At 45.6% G+C, this 19,564-nt stretch overlaps 1 protein-coding gene across 5 annotated transcripts in view; it reads left to right on the plus strand.

The window, feature by feature from the left end:
- Positions 1–19,564, plus strand: part of WDPCP (WD repeat containing planar cell polarity effector) — a 2,309,940-nt gene that overhangs the window by 925,678 nt on the left and 1,364,698 nt on the right. For all 5 annotated transcript variants that reach the window (XM_085612555.1, XM_085612557.1, XM_085612554.1 and 2 more), the window contains one exon: positions 3,467–3,600. In XM_085612555.1, coding sequence (XP_085468681.1) covers positions 3,467–3,600 — 134 coding nt within the window. The remainder of the gene's footprint in view (positions 1–3,466; positions 3,601–19,564) is intronic.

The raw sequence follows: 19,564 nt of genomic DNA on the forward strand, positions 1-19,564 counted from the left end.
TCTAATCGATGTTGATGTTAAACATATTACCAGAAAAGAGATCCATGGACTGCATTCTTAAAGCAGCTCCTGATCTGTTTCTGAGCTTGGCCCAATTGGCTTGCCCGCAGTAAATAGACTCCCATTGCACACTGCGTCTGGTAAAGCTCAGCTTGCTCAGAAGAGCAGCTGCACATTGTATCACGTGCACACATGTCTAAAAGTGCGGGCACACTGAAGGCGTGCCTGAAGACCTCTCTTGTACTCATGGTGTGCATGGTTGTGCCTTATTGGGGTTTTTCGGCCCACTGTGTGGATCGACTGCATCCGTTTTCCTGGCAAACATCCAAAGATCACTCTCGCTTCCTTTGACAGTAGATTTCAGTCGCCCCTCTTCGATAGCTCATCCATTTGTATCATCCATGGGAACTCCACACTACATATCCTAAGAACGTAACGCTAGTATCCAAATGCTGGGCACTGGGACCTTCAGTTCCTTACCATCTGATGGTATTGAAAAAACAATAGGTTTAAGACGATGTACATCAACCGCTTTTAAATATATCCCATGTAATTGGTGGTGAAATGTGTAAAACCAGATTGCAAAGGTTTCACACAGTATTGCATGTTCCTTTTTTTTCTACACAGCTATATCGGAATCAGTACTATATGCCAACATAGCCAGTACAGGATCAGTTCCAGGTATAGTTAAGTTGTCACTTAAAACATCTCCACTAAGCTTCCTGCTCCTCTCTTGCCTTGTGAATAATACGTTCTTGATCCAGGCCCGACTATAGCACTGGCGGCGCCCGGTACAACAGTCTTTTTGGCGCCCCACCTCCCAAGGACCTTCTTCACAAATTCACTCACTACCCCCCTCCAACAGTTCCGTTCATCTCTCCATAGCCCCTCTTTGACATGCGTTTCCTGTTTTTATAGCTCTAGTTCACTCACACTCAATTCTGTGATCTGCATGGTACACGTTCTTTGCAGCAGGCACATTAACCTCCTCCGCTATTTTATGGTGAATCAAAACTGCCACCAGACAATACTCTGATCTCTCTTCAGCAGGACCATTAGTCACCAAGAGTTCTCTTGACATTTTTATTGTTGCCTGAAAACTGCTGGACACCAAAAGAACTCTGCAGCACCTACTTTAAACCCATAGGGTATTTTTAAACCCAGCACCCCCGGAGGTCAACACCAGGTGCAGCTGCACTGGTCGCACCGCCCTAAAGCCAGCCCTGTCTTGTCTTGATCATTTGGTCATTAGTTACCTTGTTGAGATAGGTTTTCAAGTGACTACCTGCACAAAATTGTGACTGCAATTTAAGTTTGTGAAACACTTCATGGGAATAGTTTTCTCTGCTTAACAAACCGGCGAGATAACAACTGAATGTCCTTTCCATTTGTTTAATCTCCACAGTATACCTTTCACAGCGCAATTGAAATAATATTTTGGCCTTGAAAAGATCGCTGTTTAAACAAAGAAAATCAGTGGATCACAAATGATGACTTTAAAGGTCACATTTCCAATGCAAATCATTTTCTATAGGACACGGTGGGGTTAAGAACACTGATATTCTTTAGTCCAAAACTATTTCTGAGTTTGAAATCCACAAGAAAATATCTTTCTCATGATTGTACCCAGAATCAGCCTTCCAGGGCTTTCTATGACTTATGAGTTGGAGGCATAAGAGTTGCATGGATCTTCATTTGCCTTTTGGAGTTTACTGAACTCCACTGGTTTGTACTACTGCAGAAACACTGAATTTCCAACTACACCCGATGGTATTAAATGTGCAGCGATTCTCTGTTTGTCATAGACTGTTTCCATCTGCCTTTTCTGATTTTTTTGTGACTTCGACTTTACAATGTAAATAGCGTTTATAATTTTTATAAACTACACAAGTAATTTCTGAAAGTATCTATTATATATTATGATCTGAATGCCACTTCATGAAGACACTGATAGAGATAAGATATGTTTGTGTAATAATGTGTGGGCTGATTCCATTTCGCTTTCAAATGCCCTGTTATGATTGGACAGCTAATTGCCCTGTAGCAGGGCTTTACAAAAATTTCACTGATGCAAACCAATTTTCCATTAGGAATCCAAGTTCGACAGTACTCGAATAGAAAGATATTTCCTTAATCAATATACCAATACTTTTTTAATCGCTCACCCTGGCCTTTCACATAAGTACACCCGTTCTGCATGCAGTACAGATACGTAACACGGGAGGGGTAAAATAAATTACAATTACTTACTAACCTTTTATAACTTTTCTTTTTTAAGAGAGTTTCTTGGACTAAAACACTCAATGGCTTTGAATACCCCTGTGGTCACTGACAGCCCTCCTCCCTCAATCATGCACTCTGAGCTTTGGCAACCGTATAACGCCAGTCTCTGATAACTATATGTAACATGCTTTATTGTACATACATGCGTTCTAACACCCATGACCCAATGCACAGCCTCTAATGCTAGATAGAGCAGTGATGGTGTATCACCACCGCTATAAATGGAATGTAAATGCTTCGAGTGTCTTGATTGGCTTCTGTGGTCCTAGAAATATAAGGCCCTTGTACATAAAACCCAGGAAAGTGGCAGATTCTGCGCCAATGACGTTGCAAATTTTTCAGTGACTCTTTTAAACTGAGTGCCCAGACGAAAGTACAATGTGATTCCTCATGTAGAGAACGTTGTGTATATTTCTGCTGATCTTATTCTACAATATATAAATAATAACTGGGCTGTTTGATTGACAGTCATCATGTAGGGAGAACAAAGGGTTACCCTTGCCTGTGTAACTGCGCGTGAGGAAGGTCTTAGAAAACTGTAGCTGCTGTCAAATGTGACGGGTAACCTGTTACTTTCTAAGCCGAGATGACAACCATATACCAAAGCATGTTTCTTTTGGCTGCGTCCAGGTAGCGTAGGCACGCCTTGTAGTGGAACCGTAAACTGAACAGTGAATGAACACATGTTACGAACGAAGGAATATGTGAGAGCCAAGAAACATCAGGAGAGAGACAGTACCTTGCCGAGTAGCATTAGTGTTGTTTTGTTCACTGCTCCATATGGTGCTTGCTCATTCCAAGAGCATTGTTGCAAGGTGACGCCGTTTCATTTTAGAAAGTTACTGACAATAGTGGGATTTAAGGGGAGAGGATGTGGCCTTGCGGCCAGAGCTGCCGCCTTTAGAGCTGGGTAACCAGGTTCCAGCCTCAGCGTCGGCTCAGCATCCCGTGAATTTGGGCAAATCACTCAATCTCGCCGTGCCTACCAAAAATGAATGTGTCCTTGTGTAACGTAACTGGTGCTCATGTGAAGCGCTCAGATACCTTCAGGTCGAGTTCGCGCTATATAAATATGCACAAAAAAAAGTAGTTTACCATCTAGATACCCAGTTGTATAACGGCGATTCGGTAAAGTGCTAAAAGTAGGTACTACAACAATGACACCCTTTTCACTGTCTTTCAGGTATATTCACCGACAATTTCATCGTGTTATCCTTTCTGGAGCTACCCCAACTCTGCTTTATTCAAATTTCAAAGAAGGCAAGCTCCCCCGATGTAAACAAGAGGCTGGAAAAGCTCTCCTCCCTGGATAATAAGGTATGTTTTCTAAGTAGCGCCCCCCTGTGGTAGTGGAGGGGCTGCCTTCTGCGAGTCTATATTTTGTGACCCCGAGACAGTCCAGACCGACTAGCGCATGAGCCCTGATTGGTTGATTGATTGACACTTTTAAAGCCGCAGCGAGCAGACCCACTGATACTGTGCATCGTTCACCTGCCCGCCTTGAGCCAGGCTCAAGCTGCACGTCGGCCATGTTTTCTAGACAAACAACGCGTATGTAAATCGAGTTTTTATTATTATTTAAATTGGCCACTCCGGACACAATCCGCAAACAGAGCAGGCCCAGCTGTCACGGCATAGTACTATTGTTGTCCCATGCTGGGTCCGCCTTTCCTTATCAATAAACTATTCATCAGTTCACAATCGTTTTGTGGTTTGCCGGTAATGTCGCAGATGCAACAGCAGGACTTTCTTTTAGAGGTGCCTGAGGGCTGTAATCACCCGGCCTATTGCAGAGAAGTGGCCTCCGCCAAGCATATATACTTTAAAAACATACAATAACCTGGCATGCTTTTCAAATCATTTTATGTATTTTATTTAGGTCTTGCAAACATTGTTTCAGTACTTGAATGTTTTCTTAGGCTAGTGAGAGAAAAGTGTTCGAATTCACAAAGAATTTCACGAGTAGTCCTGAGAAACTGTTACTGTCACAGCTTCCTTGGAGTAGGATGTGGCCTAACGGCTAGAACGGTCAACTTCGCAGCTGGGGAACCGGTTCGAGTCTCGTCTGGGATGCGCAACATCTTGTGATTCTGGGTGAATAACGTAATCTCCCCGTGCCTACCAAAATAAATGTGTCCGTCTGTAACGCAACTGGAGCTCATGTAAAGCGCTCCGATACCTACCTCCAGGTCGAGTTTGCACTATATAAAATATATTTTTTAAAAAACTCTCCGGCGTAAACATTTATGCACAGAGAAATGTAGGAGAGGCCTTCCTCTCTGTATGGTGTTGTATTGCAAGATTTGAACAGCGCTTATTCCCCTATGTCGGGTGCAGAAGCCCTTGCCTACATGTTTGCACTGATGCGTTTTATGTATATCAATGAAATGATTGTCACAGTTGTTTGGGCATCTAATATTTACCAAATGTGACTGTCTCACACATAAAACTGCAGGCTTCATGGCTGTTCTGAAGAAGGAGCATCCCACGGCAAATTTTGGTCAAGTCTGAACTTTTCACTGTTTTTCTAACGGCCTGATGGTCGTAATAATGTATCTTTTTTTTAATTTAAAAACTAAATCGTGTGTGACTTCTTAGTACTCACTGATCATTACACTGCCTGTTGTGCATGACAAGCGCTGTGCATGTGACTGTGCATGAGTGGGAGACAGTTGTGAATTTACCTTGCTTGTTTTGTTAGGGAAGCGTTTGAGCAGTTTCCAAAGTCCCATTGATGTTGTGGTTGATTTGGCTTAGTGGGAACCTTGGACATCCAGTTACAGTGTTCATTAGGGACCGATCCCCACCAGTAGTTTATGTTTGGGCATTGTTATATTGGCTGTGATCTGCTCGGGCTAAGAGAGGAAGAAATGCCGCTTTCTGCATTGTGATCTAAAGAGGATACGACAGGACAGGAAGCCCTTTCTGCTGTTGAATCTGCTTCCTTGAAAACTTATTGGAAATGTCTCTGGGACATTAGAATGTCAGTAGACTGCAGGCGACACTTATATTTGGCAGTAATTGAAAGTAATCTCCATTTGTTGGACATAAACATTATCACTTCAAAGAAAAATAGCTCAAAAGGTCTATCAGTGACTAAAATAGATCTAATCTGATAGAGATATCTCGCCGCAGATTCCTTACCTTTGAATTTCCCAGGCATCCAACTGGATCCTAAAGATTTTTCTCCGAGCAATACCCCTGGGTGCCGGTAGGTGGTGCCGGTCGGCTCCGCATGACTTCGGTATCATCCGCACCCCAAGTGATGTCCGTGTCACCTATATAGGTTCACCAAGGCATGCTGACGTCCGTTCTTTTCTGTCCGTGCCAGTCAAGCTCTGATTCGTTAAGAGAGCTACCCTCTGTCACTTTTTGCCACAATTTTCCAACCTTTTGTCGACCTCCTTTTTTAGTGTGTAGGGTATCCTCTAGGAAGACTTCAGGGTGCAAGCTGTGCGGCACCTGTCATCACCCCATGTCGGTGACGGACCTCCAGTTGGTCTGCCTATGGTGTCTGGAGTGCAACCACAACTCCAAGTCGTTCTCCAACTGCCGAGCCATGGCACCAAACACCAAAGACTTTGAGGGGTCAGTCCCTGAAGCTGCTCGCCGCCTGGCAATCGATGCCATACACAACTCCTCGGAGATCACGGAAGAGATGCAGCAAAGTTCGCCATTCGATGTGTCTTAGACACGGCCGACGCGCTGGGCAGAGCGATTTCTGCTATGGTGGCTGTAAGATGTCATGCCTGGCTGGGAACATCTGGCTTTTCAGGGGATGTCCAGACTTCACTCATGGGCTTGTCCTTCAGAGACAAGGCAGAAACGATGCTGGAGCCCTTTAAGGACTCAAAGGCTATGGCCAAATCCTTTGGCCTCTCAGCTGCCTCCCGTCCTCAGTCTGCCTTTTTCTCCTTTCGTGGTTACGGAAGGGGCTTTCAATCGCGCCAGCCCTAGCCCAGCCACTGAGATGCACAAGTTCCACAACTCCTGTGCGGACCAGTGCGCAGTGCGTTCCAACCCCATTGGTTAGGTAGCCAGAGGCCTGGTCAACCACCACCCCTGCATCCCCCCACCCAGCAGCTTCAGCCTCCAAGCCCTCCTAGTCTTGCCCTTCAAGAACATGGGCATCCAGTTGGTGGCAGGATCCGCCATATCCTCCATCACTGGCAAAACATTACTTCAGCCAGGTGGGTTGTCCAGATTATCCGAAGGGGCTACTTCCTCCCCTTCGAGACCATACCTCCCTCCATGCCTCTTTCCTTCGACCGGCTGATGGAGGATTATCTACTTTTGCTCCCAATAAGAAGCCATGGTTCTCTCAGCCAATGGAGCCATAGCGAGGGTTGCCACACCAGAAGTAGGCTGTGGTTGCTATTCATGCTACTTTCTGGTCCCGAAAAAGGACAAGGTCCTTCGTCCTATCCTAGACATACTGGCCCCAACTCCTTCCTAAAACAGGAGGAATTCAAGATGCTCACATTGACTCATGTCTTGTCACCCCTGAACTCAGGAGACTGGATGGTAGCTTTGGACTTGCAGGGTGCATATCTTCACATCCCCGTCCTGCCTGCCCACTTGTGTTTCCTATGAATCATGGTTGGCCACAAGCACTTTGTTCACGGTGCTCCTCTTTGGCCTGCACCCCTCGGGTGTTCACCAAGGTGATGGCGGTTATTCTAGCTCATCTGCGCAGATAAGATGTGCCATTCTTTCAATATCTCGATGACTTGCTGTTGAAGGCGGGCTCGACCCAGGCTGTTGTCTTGCTCCTCCAGACTACAGCAGACCTCCTGCATTCGCTGGGGCTCAGTATAAACATACCGAAGTCACACCTAACTCCCTCTCAGACGCTCCCTTTCATGGGAGCTGTTTGGAGTGCAATTTCAGGCCTTTCTTCCTGTAAAGATCAGTTCCAAAGCATGTAGTTTGAAGAGAAGCTTTATTTGGTAAAGCAAGTAAATAGGTCAAACGGGCCCAGAGAATTGCCACCAACTGACAAGTGAGATAATCCAATCCCCTGTGCTCTTACATTCCAATACAGAATTACATCTAGTAGAGGTTCATGACAATACTAACATTCCATACCATAAATAACAATAAAAGAAGACATTATAATCACCAAATAAGAAATATGCAGAACACCACTTATCTCCCCTCTTTATAAAAAAACAAACTAAGATAAAATAAATAAACATTAATCACGCAATTTAGAAGGAACTTTTCTAGCTCTGCAACTTCTCCTTAAAGTAGGAACAGTAGATGAACTTCAATTAGACACATTACTGCATTGCAAGAACTTGGCTAAGCGTGACACATTCCACCATTGACCATTGTCCAGTCGAATAGCATGACCTCTTATTTCAACAATATGATGAGGTTCTCTGAACTTTGATTTCCCTTTTTGCAAAAGTAAAGGATCTTTGACTCTGACTAAGTCTCCTACAGCAAAATTAATCAATTTTCTCTTACCAGAGTGACAGAGCTTCTCAAATCAAGACTGATTGAAAGTATCAGAAGTAATTTTAGCTTTCGAAGCTTCAACAGATACATTACAATCAGCTTTGATAGCATTCAGTTTCCAGAAAGGACACAAAGAAGAAGAAACTTTTCTGCCCCTCATCAATTCAAAAGGAATCACACCAGAAACAGAGTGGGGAGTCGTCCTATATGCCCAAATCATATTTCTTACAGCAGTTTCACAATCATCATTACTATTGAGAGAACTCTGCACACATTCAACCAAAACTCTATTAAACCTCTCAACTTTACCATTCGATTGAGGGTGATAGAGAGGTGTGCGCAGATACTTAACACCCAGATTGACAAACAATTCCTGCATGGAGATTGAGGGGAGTTGTACTCCATTGTCGGTAAGTAGCTCCTCCGGGACACCCTCTCTAGAAAAAATGTCTTGCAAAAAATGAATGACAGCCTTGGAGTTGGGATCCGAGACACCTCTTACCTCCACCCACCTGGAAAGATGATCAATAAGAACGATAAAATACCTCATGCAGTTAGGCAAAACATGAAAAGGACCAAGAAGATCAACTGCAACTCTTTGCCAGACTCTAGAAGGGCACAACACCGGTTTGGGGGTGGGAGAATTGGTGGTAAGTTGTTTGTCATTTTAACAACACGGGACACAATTCCTGACTAAATTATCAATATCTCGGTCCATGCTAGGCCACCAAAAATTATTTCTAATCCTACGCTTTGTGGCGTTCATACCCAAGTGACCAGAGCGAGCGGTCTCCATTATTCTCACTCTAAAAGTGTCAGGAGGAATAAGTTTGCTATCTCTAACCAATAAACCATGCTCAATAGAAAGTTCATCGGCAATTTTACAAAATGGTTGTAAATCAATGGGAAGAGATCTTTCCTTGGGGCAACCTTTAATGACAAAATCCAATACTTGTTTCAAAATGAAGTCATTGGTAAGAACATCTTGCCAAAGTGACATGTCAGAGCAAATGACAGTATCATCAACATTGGCAATAATACATTCTTCAATATCATCTGGGATATCAGGGCAGGAATGAGAAACATCCACAGGAAGCCCGGACAAAAATCCGCCTTAACATTCTTGCCACATGAAATATGGACGACATTAAAGTTGAATTCCAGTAGTTTGGCAGATAACCTAGCTATTCTAGCCGTGGACTTTTTAATCTTAGAACCAGAAAGAATGTCTACTAGAGGTTTATGGTCAGTTCTTAACCAAAACTTCCTCCCCCATACATAGGATTTAAATTTTTCAACACCCCACACGCAAGCCAGCATTTCTTTTTCTATGACTGAATATCTCAACTCCACATCTCTCATTCTCCTGGACGCAAATCCCACAGTAATCTCCTTTCCACCATCCATCTGAGATAACACAGCACCCATACCATATGCACTTGCATCCACAGTGATGAAAGTGTCTCGGCCTTCCATGTAAGCTTGGAGAGCTGGAGAAGACAGATAAGATCAAAATGTTCTTGGCATGTGGCAGTCCAAACAAATTCAGAACCTTTTTTTATTAAAGGTTCCTAAAACACTCAGTGAGACTAGAAAAATTCTTAATGAACTTAGAATAGAATTCACAAAGACCAAGAAAAGAACGTAACTGGTCTCTGTCAACAGGATGTGGTGCATTGACAATACCATCAACAATACTAGGTTTGGGTTTAACGCCATTCTTGGTAAGAACATGACCCAGGTATTCAATCTCCTTCACAGAGAAGATACACTTGTCTTCTCGCAAAGTAACACCATTGCTTTGAAGGATCTGTAGAACCAGATCCAATGTTTGATTGTGTTCAAACTCTGTATTGGTATGCACCAGAATATCATCCTGAAAAATTACAACATTAGGAACATCAATGAACATTTTAGTCATTACTTTCTGGAACACCGAAGCTGCCGAGGCCAGTCCAAATGGCATACGACAAAGCTGAAAAGTACCATCAGGTGTCACGAAAGCTGTGAGACGACGAGATTGCTCATCAAGTACTACCTGATGGTACGCTGAGCGTAAATCTAGCTTTGAAAACCATTTGGACCAACCTACAGCAGTAATAAGATCATCAATGCGGGGCAAAGGAAAGTTCTCCACCCAAATGGCCTGTGTTGAGAGTTCTTAAGTCAACACACAATCAACGTTCTCCAGACCTTTTTTTGGCCAAAACAATGGGAGCCAACCAAAGCGTGGCATCAACCCGCTCAATTATGCCATCATTGAGCATCTTGTTGAGCATAACAGTGAGATCATTCCTTACATTATGAAGTATGTTCCTCAATTTGTGTTTCACTGGGGATATACCTTCTTTAATTTTAACAGTGTGAACTAAATCTTTAATTTTGCCAATCTTGTTTTAAAAAATGTTTCCAAATTTTTCTTTCGATTGGCAGGAATCAGAAATGGAATTAACTAAAATGACAGCATTTTTCTGACCAGGTCTAATAATCATACCAAATTCAGCCTGATGCCACCACCCCAGAACTTTAACGCCTTTAAGAGCAACATAAACTTTACCACGAATGGTTCTGTTTTGAAAAGAAATATCAGCCCAAAAATAGCCAGCAAGATCAATCCTGCTACCTTCAGATGCAGTGGTGATAACATCGGGGGGTAGTAAGACCATGTGAGACCAAGATTGCTTGTACTTTTCAATTGAAATAATCGTAATTCTGGCACCTGAGTCAATGAGAAGTGGAATTTCATGGGACATAATGGACACCTGGACAAAAGGATCACCACATTTCTTTTCTCTGTGAGTGTTGTTTATATCCAAATACTCAACAGTGACAATGGATAAAGAAAGACAACTCTTCAACTCTATTGTCCAAGTCATCAGGCGTCTCGTTGGAAACCACCTCTTGAACACTTCTAATAGGAAAATGTCTGCCCCCTTGACATACCTTCCGGAAATGACCAGTTTTTTTTACATTTGTAGCACACTTGGGCACTGGCAGGACAATTTTTGAAATTAGGAAGGTGGGAAGGAGAGCCACACCTGTAGCACTGGAACTTAGAAGGAGGTCTAACAGGAATAGTATTTTTAATGTTAGTATCAGGTGAAGTTTTCCCATTTTTAAACCTGTTATCACTGAGGGGATGACGCAGGCTAAGAGCAGAGCTAACAGCAGCGACAATAGAAGAGGTATGAGTGAGATAATCCAATCCCCTGTGCTCTTACATTCCAATTCAGAATTACATCTAGTAGAGGTTCATGACAATACTAATATTCCATACCATACAGAACAATAAAAGAGGACATTATAAACACCAAATAAGAAATATTCAGAACACCACACCTCCCGAGCGGCAAGTCCAGGATATTCAGGCTATGATACCGAAATTTCAGCCTCTATCCTGGATTTCGGTGAGAATGACTCTGAGGCTGCTGCGCATCATGGCCTCCCGCATCCTGCTAGGGAGACATCACAGATGGCATATGTGAGCTCTGCAGTGGGCCTGAAGTTCAAGTGGGCCCAACATCAGGGGAATCTCTCCGACATCGTCCATATCTCAGAGGGAACTTCATGAGTCTTCCAGTGGTGGCTGATGAAGTGACTGGATCAGAGGCAGACCCATCTCCCTTCCCCAACCAGATCTCACTGTAGTGACAGATGCATCACATCAGGGATGGGGTGGCCATCTGGGAGAGGTGGAAATCAGAGGACTCTGGTCTCTGGCAGAATCCGGACTCCACATCAACATGCTGGAGCACTGAGTGATCCGATTGTCATTGAAAACCCTTCTATCCTCCATCAAAGGAAGGCTAATTCAAGTGTTCACAGACACCACCACCGCCATGTGGTAATGCAAAAAACAGGGTGGAGTGGGGTCATGGACTCTTTGTGAAGGCATGGCTGGGACAGCAGGGCACATCCCTGGTGGTTCAATACCTGGCAGGTTCCCTGAACGTCAGAGGTTAGGAGTTTGTTGATAGTACTGGTACTTATGTTGAGGACCAGTACTATCAACAAACTCAGTCACAACCTATGCCTACAACTGGAGGGAGAGGAGGTCGTAGACAGGGTAGAAGAACACCTAACAATTGGACATTTGAAAACACAAGTAGTGAAGATGAGGAGCCGATTGCCCAACCATCGACCTCCAACCAACAGGTCAGATTTAATCCCCAGGAAAGAACCAATGAGGATCTGGGAGCCATATTCAGGGTTTTTTTAGGACAACAAACACACAACCCCGGAAACCAAAGAGGGTCCAATTACAGAGGCCGGGGAAGGGGTCGGGCCCGCCAGAATCTGAACTCCACCTGGCAGCCCTTCTCCCCAAGGATCACACGCAGCAGGGGCAGAACACCCCTATAACTGCAACTGAGAACAACATAGTGGTCAACCTCTCCAAATACCACCTCACGGACACGGAACTAGAGGTATTGAACAAAGGCCTAGGGTTTGTACCCACTCCCCGTCACGACGGGTTCCAACTTCGGGCAGAACTCTATGGTCTGATGAGGAAGATCAAGTCAAAAAAGTTTTTTGAAGGGAAGGAACAGGAGCAGGCATCAATTTTTTCCACCAACTTACGCTGTCCATCACAGTTTGGTCCTCCGACGAGTGCAGTAGGCCCGGAAACAGTGGTGTTTGAGCAGAAGGTTCTTCAAGACATTAACCAGGTAGAACAAAATATTCATACCGTGGCCCATAGCAACATGAGCATTAGAGATTGGCAAGCTTTAAAAAGTATACAAAGCAACCAAACCATCCCTATTAAGCCAGCCGATAAAGGCGGGGCAGTGGTGGTGATGGATACCCAGGATTATGACACCGAGGTGGCCAGGCTTTTGGGGAACCGCTGCAATTATCAACCTTTGGCGCAGGACCCCACTAATGACCTTCAGGCCACTATCATCAAACTAGTGACAGAGGCCAAATAAAAGAAATGGGTAACATATAAAGAAGCGGAATATCTGATCAACTTAAAACCAAGAATGCCGGCATTCTACATTGTACCCAAAATCCATAAGCCACAACGACCCCCCCCCTGGACGCCCAATAGTATCGGGCATCCAATCTCTGTTAGAACCATTGTCACAGTTTGCGGACTTCTTTCTAAGGGAATGTGTCATCACCCAACCCTCGTACGTCCAAGATACCACTGATGTCTTGAGAATCCTGGAGGATGTAACATACAATCCTGTGAACCAATTTCTTGTCACCATAGACATAGAATCATTGTACACGAGTATCCCTCAGGAAGCCACGCTGGTGGCAGCAGCCCGCGCCCTGAGGGACTCTGAATGGTTCTATGATACTCCTCAAACCTTCGTGCTTCAGTGCATTGAGATCGCACTGACAAAAAATTTCTTCTCATGTAGAGAACAGATATCCCTCCAGGTGTCTGGCACCTCGATGGGGGCTACTTTAGCTCCTAGTCTGGCCTGCATCTATGTGGGCCAGTTCGAGGCGTACTACATCCATTCCCACACGAATATCTTCCAGAGGAACATTGTTCTCTGGAAGAGAAACATAGACGATGTGCTATGTATATGGGAGGGCTCGGAAGAGAGACGCACTGAATTTCTAACCTGGTTGAATGGTCTCGATGACTGCTTAAAATTCACTTGGGCGGTGAACAGAACATCTGCAGTGTACCTGGACCTGGACATACAGGCCGAGCATGACAAGCTCGTTACTAAGGTGCATCACAAAACAACTGACAAAAACTCCCTGTTGCACTATAGGTCTTATCATCCCAGAGCACTCCGGGATAACTTATCTGTGGGCCAGTTTTTAAGATACCGCCGGAATTGCTCTAACCTTCGCCAATACTCTGAACAGTCTAATGTATTAGCCACTAAGCTGGAGAACCGAGCATACCCTAAGAAAGTAATCAGGCAGGCGAACAAACGAGCATACAACACGCCTCGTGCGGCTCTCCTGGAAAGAACTCCCAAGAAAAATGGCGAGTGTATTCCTGTGATCACCACTTTTGGCCCTCTGTCTACTAAAATTAGGCAGATCATCCGTAGACATTGGCATCTGTTAAGCACTACCAACATGCAAATGCCTTCACCCCGCTTTGCATTTAAACGATCGGCAAACCTACGTGATCGGCTGGTACACACCAGACCCAAATCAGACCTACGGGAAATTAACATTCCGCAAGGACACTACCCATGTGGGGGTTGTTCCGTATGTAAGCTTACATCAGCCACTAAAAGTGTCACTCTCGCAAACAATCAAATGTGGTTTTTAAACAAATTCAGTAACTGCAACACATCCAACGTAATTTATAGACTGACTTGCCCTTGCGAGCTACACTACATTGGCCTCACCACCAGGAAGGTCAAAGTAAGGATTCAAGAACATCTCAGCACGCTTCGTGCAGGTAAACTGAGTACAAAACTTGTTCAACATTTTCAACATCACAAACATGACCCTAAAGATATACGTTGGGTAGTATTAGAAAGAGTGATGGGGGACCAGTTTAACATGGAATCCAGACTGAGCAGTAAGGAAGCCCGTTGGATTTACCAGGAGGGTGCAGACCAAACTGGATTGAATGATTCCATTGAATGGAATAAGGTCTATACATAATCCATTCACCATTCATGTTCTTCCCCTTTTTAGCTGATAGGAGTCCAGCTGTAGGGGTTGTTGTATGATATTGCGAGAGAGGATGTGGCATGGAAGTACTGTAATGTCTACTGTCGCACGATTTTGACAAATAAGGACCATACAGTGTAATACTTGGGGGCAACCGGAACCATTGGCACCTTTTATTGTAACATTGTCGGACACAAGTATTTAGCACATCACATACGATTTAAACCATCTGTCGCAAGCAGAATACCCAGGGGCTGATACGCTCGCGTATACTGATATGTAAATTGCCCTGCATATGAAGGAAATCTAATACATTACATTCACCGTTCCAAGATGGCGCGGTCCGGCGGCAAAGCTAATACGTGAATGACCCGAGATGGGTGGGATCATTACAGCGTGGTCACGTGATCTGCGAGATCACGCTTTTATTCTCGGCAGACAGCAGCGGCGTTGTTGCAGTGCTGAGTGAATGCCGGACACGGACGCAATAGCGGTGAGTCCTGACACATGTCTCCTTGAAAGTAGGGTATTTTAGTGAGCAGGGTGCGCTACAGACAAAAGATACCTGTATTAGATAACTCAGTTCCCTCTGAACCACAGGCTCGACCGGGGGGTCTCAAAATGGGCACGTCTGGATTTGATATGAGAGGGAATTTTTGGCGTGAGACCGGCTCCCCCAACCATCAGTAGGCACACTTTGTATCAGCCACTCACTAGGGACTAAGAGTCGTATAATGATTGGGACTAATGAGGGACAATACCCCAAGCGGTGGGCAGGACATGACATGAGTAGTTCCTTTGAGACAAGACCGGCCCCCGCAAAGCAGCAGTTCTACATGAGTAGCTACACAACAGCGAAATTGAGATGCACCACGACTGAGATATAATAGAGAGAGCAGTCCATGGTATGGGAAGCGGTAGGAACCCGATACCCGTTTCCCCTACAACCTTTTAATTCAAACTTTTTAATTCATGTTCTTCCATTGTGTATTACAGACTCACGATAGGAGTCGAGGGGATGAGCCTTGAACAAGCGACCGCCGCCACATACACAAAAGCTCGAGGGTAAAGGTATGCCCACGATGGGCAATATCCCGGTAAACATTATGGGGGATATTCAGTTGGGAACGTTGTATATACAGCAATAGGTCCCTATGAACCAGACGCCAAATATTTTTGATATGTGTTGTTTGTCTGTCTTTTTCTCCAACAGAACTGCTTTTAATTGATCAAGCAAGGCTAAAGGGTGAAATGATAATACCCCACGCCCTGAAGAAGTTGCCGTGAGTTTTTTCCAAATGGCAATGAAACATGTCGGCATTTTTTATATATGAGTGGTCACACAGCATAGAATAAAAAGTAGATAGCCAGTGTGAACCAACTCAAATTGGTGTACATACACTGTGGGGTTTATTACGGTGCACGGTCCTCTGCACAGTCTTTTTTCTTCTTCCTGTTACACACCCTAGTATTTTGCGTTTTGGGTCATTACCCAGTTTCCTGTTTACACTCTCTTACACACATTTTCCTTCTGTGGAGTGGTGGCAGCTGATGATGAGATCTTGAGGTAGCAGGCGAGTACTTTCCTGCTTTACCCTCCGTGGTGTTGCTACCGTGAGGAGCCATCACTCCTTTCCTACACTTTTTATCACATGTGGGTGTTTGTAGATATTATTGTTGGATAAAAAGACAGCCTTTCTCTTATCTCGTTTGAATATCCTTTGTCTTTCCTTTGATTAGTGAGCCATACCATAGCAGCATAGATGACATTATCACTTGCTCTATAGTTTGTCTAAAATAAGATGACAACTGCATTGGATACATGAACTAAATGCTCACTGTGTGAACAGGTCCTTTATTGTATACAGATTTCTGAGTGGGGGATGACCTGTTCTCTGCCCCTTCAGCTCCTTTTTGTGATTGAGTATATCCCTACTGACCCAAATGCTGAGATATTTAACTGACGTGGTGCGCCACGGGAGCGGATAGTCTACTGCACCTATAGGAGTTTTCCAGTTTATTGAGATACCCGAGAGCATTCCAAAGATGGTGGAAACACTTTTTACTTCTCTGCTCAAATAATATGTCTCTGTTCTGATGGATACATCTGCCAGTGGATTCCTCACCTTGTCAATATCCCCTGCGCCAGCAACATTTGGAAACTTATGTAGCAGTCCACGCCGATAAGGTCGAAGACGACGTCACAGAGACACGGCTCCGCTCGCGACTCTGCTGACGTCACCGGCTCCATAAGAAGACCTCGTCGGCGTGATGACGTCAGTTCCCTTTTTTCCGCGCCGTAGACGCCAACGGTTTTCGGGACTGTCTCTGTAGCTGTATTTGATACTTTGTTTTCTGCTGGTTTCTCTCTCTCTTCTTGTCTTCAGCTGAAAATGTCGACGAAGAAGTCTGGTTTTAAGCCCTGCTGGGAGTGCGGAAAGCACATGTCCATAACGGATCCGCATGAAGACTGCGTATGGTGTCTTTCATCGGACCACGATGTAGATGGGTGTTCTTCTTGTCGCAAGATGAGCTCCAAGGCTCTAAAGGAGAGGGAAGCCAAATTGTTCATTGCCAAGATGAAGAAGGAAAAAAGAGGCCGGAGAAGATCGAGGTCGAGATTGGGGTCGAGGTCGGCGTCGAAGTCGACTGCGGAACATGCTTCTAAGTCTAAGAAGCACAAGAAAAAGAAGAGGCATGGAAATCGACTTCGATCGGATAGGGATACGGCTCCGAGATAGACCTCGCCCTCCCGACGCCGTAAGGACTTTGTATCTCCTTCGCCTGTTCCTGATTCTCCTATTGGCCTGTCGTCACCTGTGGCTTCACCGGAGCATTCTCCGGCTCCGGCACCGGCTCCATCTCTGACACCGGCTCCATCTCCATCTCCGGCTCCGGCTTCGTCTCCGGTTCCGATTGAGGAGCACCCAGCTCCGGGTGAGCCTTTGGCTCTGCTGGTTCCACCATCGGCGCCGGTCGGCCTGAGTCCGGTGATGCCTCAACCTGAGCCTTATCCATTGTTTCCAGGCCCAGGTCAGGATCCTATGCATTATCTTAATGCTATGTATGGGGTCTTCTCCAGAGCCTTGTACCCCTCTGGTGCACCTTCGGGTCCTATGGGTCCTATGGCCTTCAGTTTGGGAGTTCCCCAAGCTTATCCTCAGGCTCCCTTCATGCCATTTTTCCCGGCGCCGCCGTCTTGGCATTCACCGGCGCCAAGGACATCGACGCCGCTCTCTTCTTCACAGGCGCCGACTCGACCTCGTTCGACGCCGGCTGTTCCTTTGGATCTGCGCTCGACGCTGGCTCCAGTGCCGTCGGATTCGGTCACGGCGCCGCCGACTCCTGCTGTGAGGATCAGGTCTAGGAGGGAGGCCCAAAGTGTACTGAAGGAACAGAGGTACCTGATGGAGGAAGTAGAAGAAGGTGAGCTGATGGAGTCGGATGATGTGTTTGATGAATTGAAGGAGGCTAGTGGCCTGGATTTATCGCCGGAATGGGAGATTACTCCTCCTGCTGATGCTCCTTCAAAGGATGTGGCTCCATACCACGCTGTTATTAAAAAGGCGGCTGAACTTCTAGATCTGCAGTTGCCATCTGCAGAGTTTAAGCCTAACATCCTGACAGAGGGTCTGCACTCTCCTTCTACTGCATCGAAGCCTTTGCTCCCTTTTAATGACGCCATTATAGAACCAGTAATGGAGGTATGGCGTAAGCCCTTCTCTGCTTCTGCAGTTTCTAAAGTTATTGCTAGGAGGTATAGGACGGCTCCAGGGGACCCAGACTTTTTAACATCTCATCCATCTCCAGAGAGTCTGGTGGTTCAGGCTGCCTGTTCCAGAAAATCAACAGGTGCTTTCCCCCAAGTTCCGAGTGACAGGGATGCGAAGAAATTGGACCAGTCAGCCAAGAAGGTCTTCTCTTCTGCCAGTATAGTCTTAAAATCGACGAATGCCACCTGTCTCTTGGGCCGAGATATCCATGCTCTTATGGATTCAGCAAAGCAATTGGCCCCAAAGCTGTCAGAAGAGGATAGGATGAACTTTAATGAGGTCCTGTCGGATACCCAAGTGGCTGCACGTCAGGTAATCCAAAGCGGCTTGGATACAGCTGACTCGGTAGCAAGAATCATGGGTTCTTCTGTTGCTACGAGGAGGAGTGCGTGGCTCAAGTTTTCAGCGTTCTCCTCTGATGTGCAGTCAACGCTCCGGGACTTGCCTTTTGATGGCTCTGGACTTTTTGGCAAGAAAGCGGATGCTGCGCTTGAAAGATTTAAGGAGAGTAAGGCCACGGCTAAATCTTTGGGCCTTCAAACTCAGCCAAGGGGTTCGTTCAAGAGATACAGGGGCTTCGGAAGGTCAACCTTTCGTTCTTACAGACAGCCCCAGCAGCAGCAGCAACAGCAGCAAAACACTCTGTATAAGAGCTACAGAGGCAGAATCCGAGGTCGCACTCTAGGTCGACAGCTCTCCTCCTCCTCCTCCTTTTCCTCCTCCTCAGCCCCTCCCACCACTGCAAAGCAGCCCTAGATCCACCATTCTGGATCATGCTGGTCCTGTGGCGGGCCGGCTTACCTATTTTCTACAAGATTGGGAATCGGTTACTACAGATCTTTGGGTTCTAGATCTTGTAGAAAATGGGTACGCCCTTCCCTTTCGGGAATTCCCTCCACACTACCCCCCTTGCCAAGGTGCTTGCTCGGAGGACCACCTTCTTCTCCTGCAGGAGGAAGTCCTGACATTACTAAAAAAAGGTGCGATAGAGGTGGTTCCAGAGCGAGAAAGGGGTCAGGGATGCTACTCCCGGTATTTCCTGATTCCGAAAAAGGACGGCAGATTGCGTCCAGTATTGGACCTCAGGATCTTGAATCTTTTTCTGAAGCAAGAGAAGTTCAAGATGCTCACCCTTGCGCAGGTTCTTCAAGCGCTTCATCAGGAGGACTGGATGGTGTCGATCGATTTGCAGGATGCGTATTGCCACATCCCCATCCCCATCCTGAAGTCGAACGGAAGTATCTCCGGTTTACGGTAGGGTCGCAACATTATCAGTTTGCGGTCCTTCCGTTTGGTCTTACTACTGCACCTCGAGTCTTCACGAAGGTGGTGGTAGTGGTGGCAGCCCATCTCAGAAGGGCGGGGGTTTCAGTTTTCCCTTATCTGGACGATTGGCTGATCAAAGCGGAGTCGCCAGAGAAGGTGCTTCATCATCTGCAGGT

Source organism: Triturus cristatus, chromosome 6 (genome assembly GCF_964204655.1).
Source record: "Triturus cristatus chromosome 6, aTriCri1.1, whole genome shotgun sequence".
Taxonomy (NCBI): domain Eukaryota; kingdom Metazoa; phylum Chordata; class Amphibia; order Caudata; family Salamandridae; genus Triturus; species Triturus cristatus.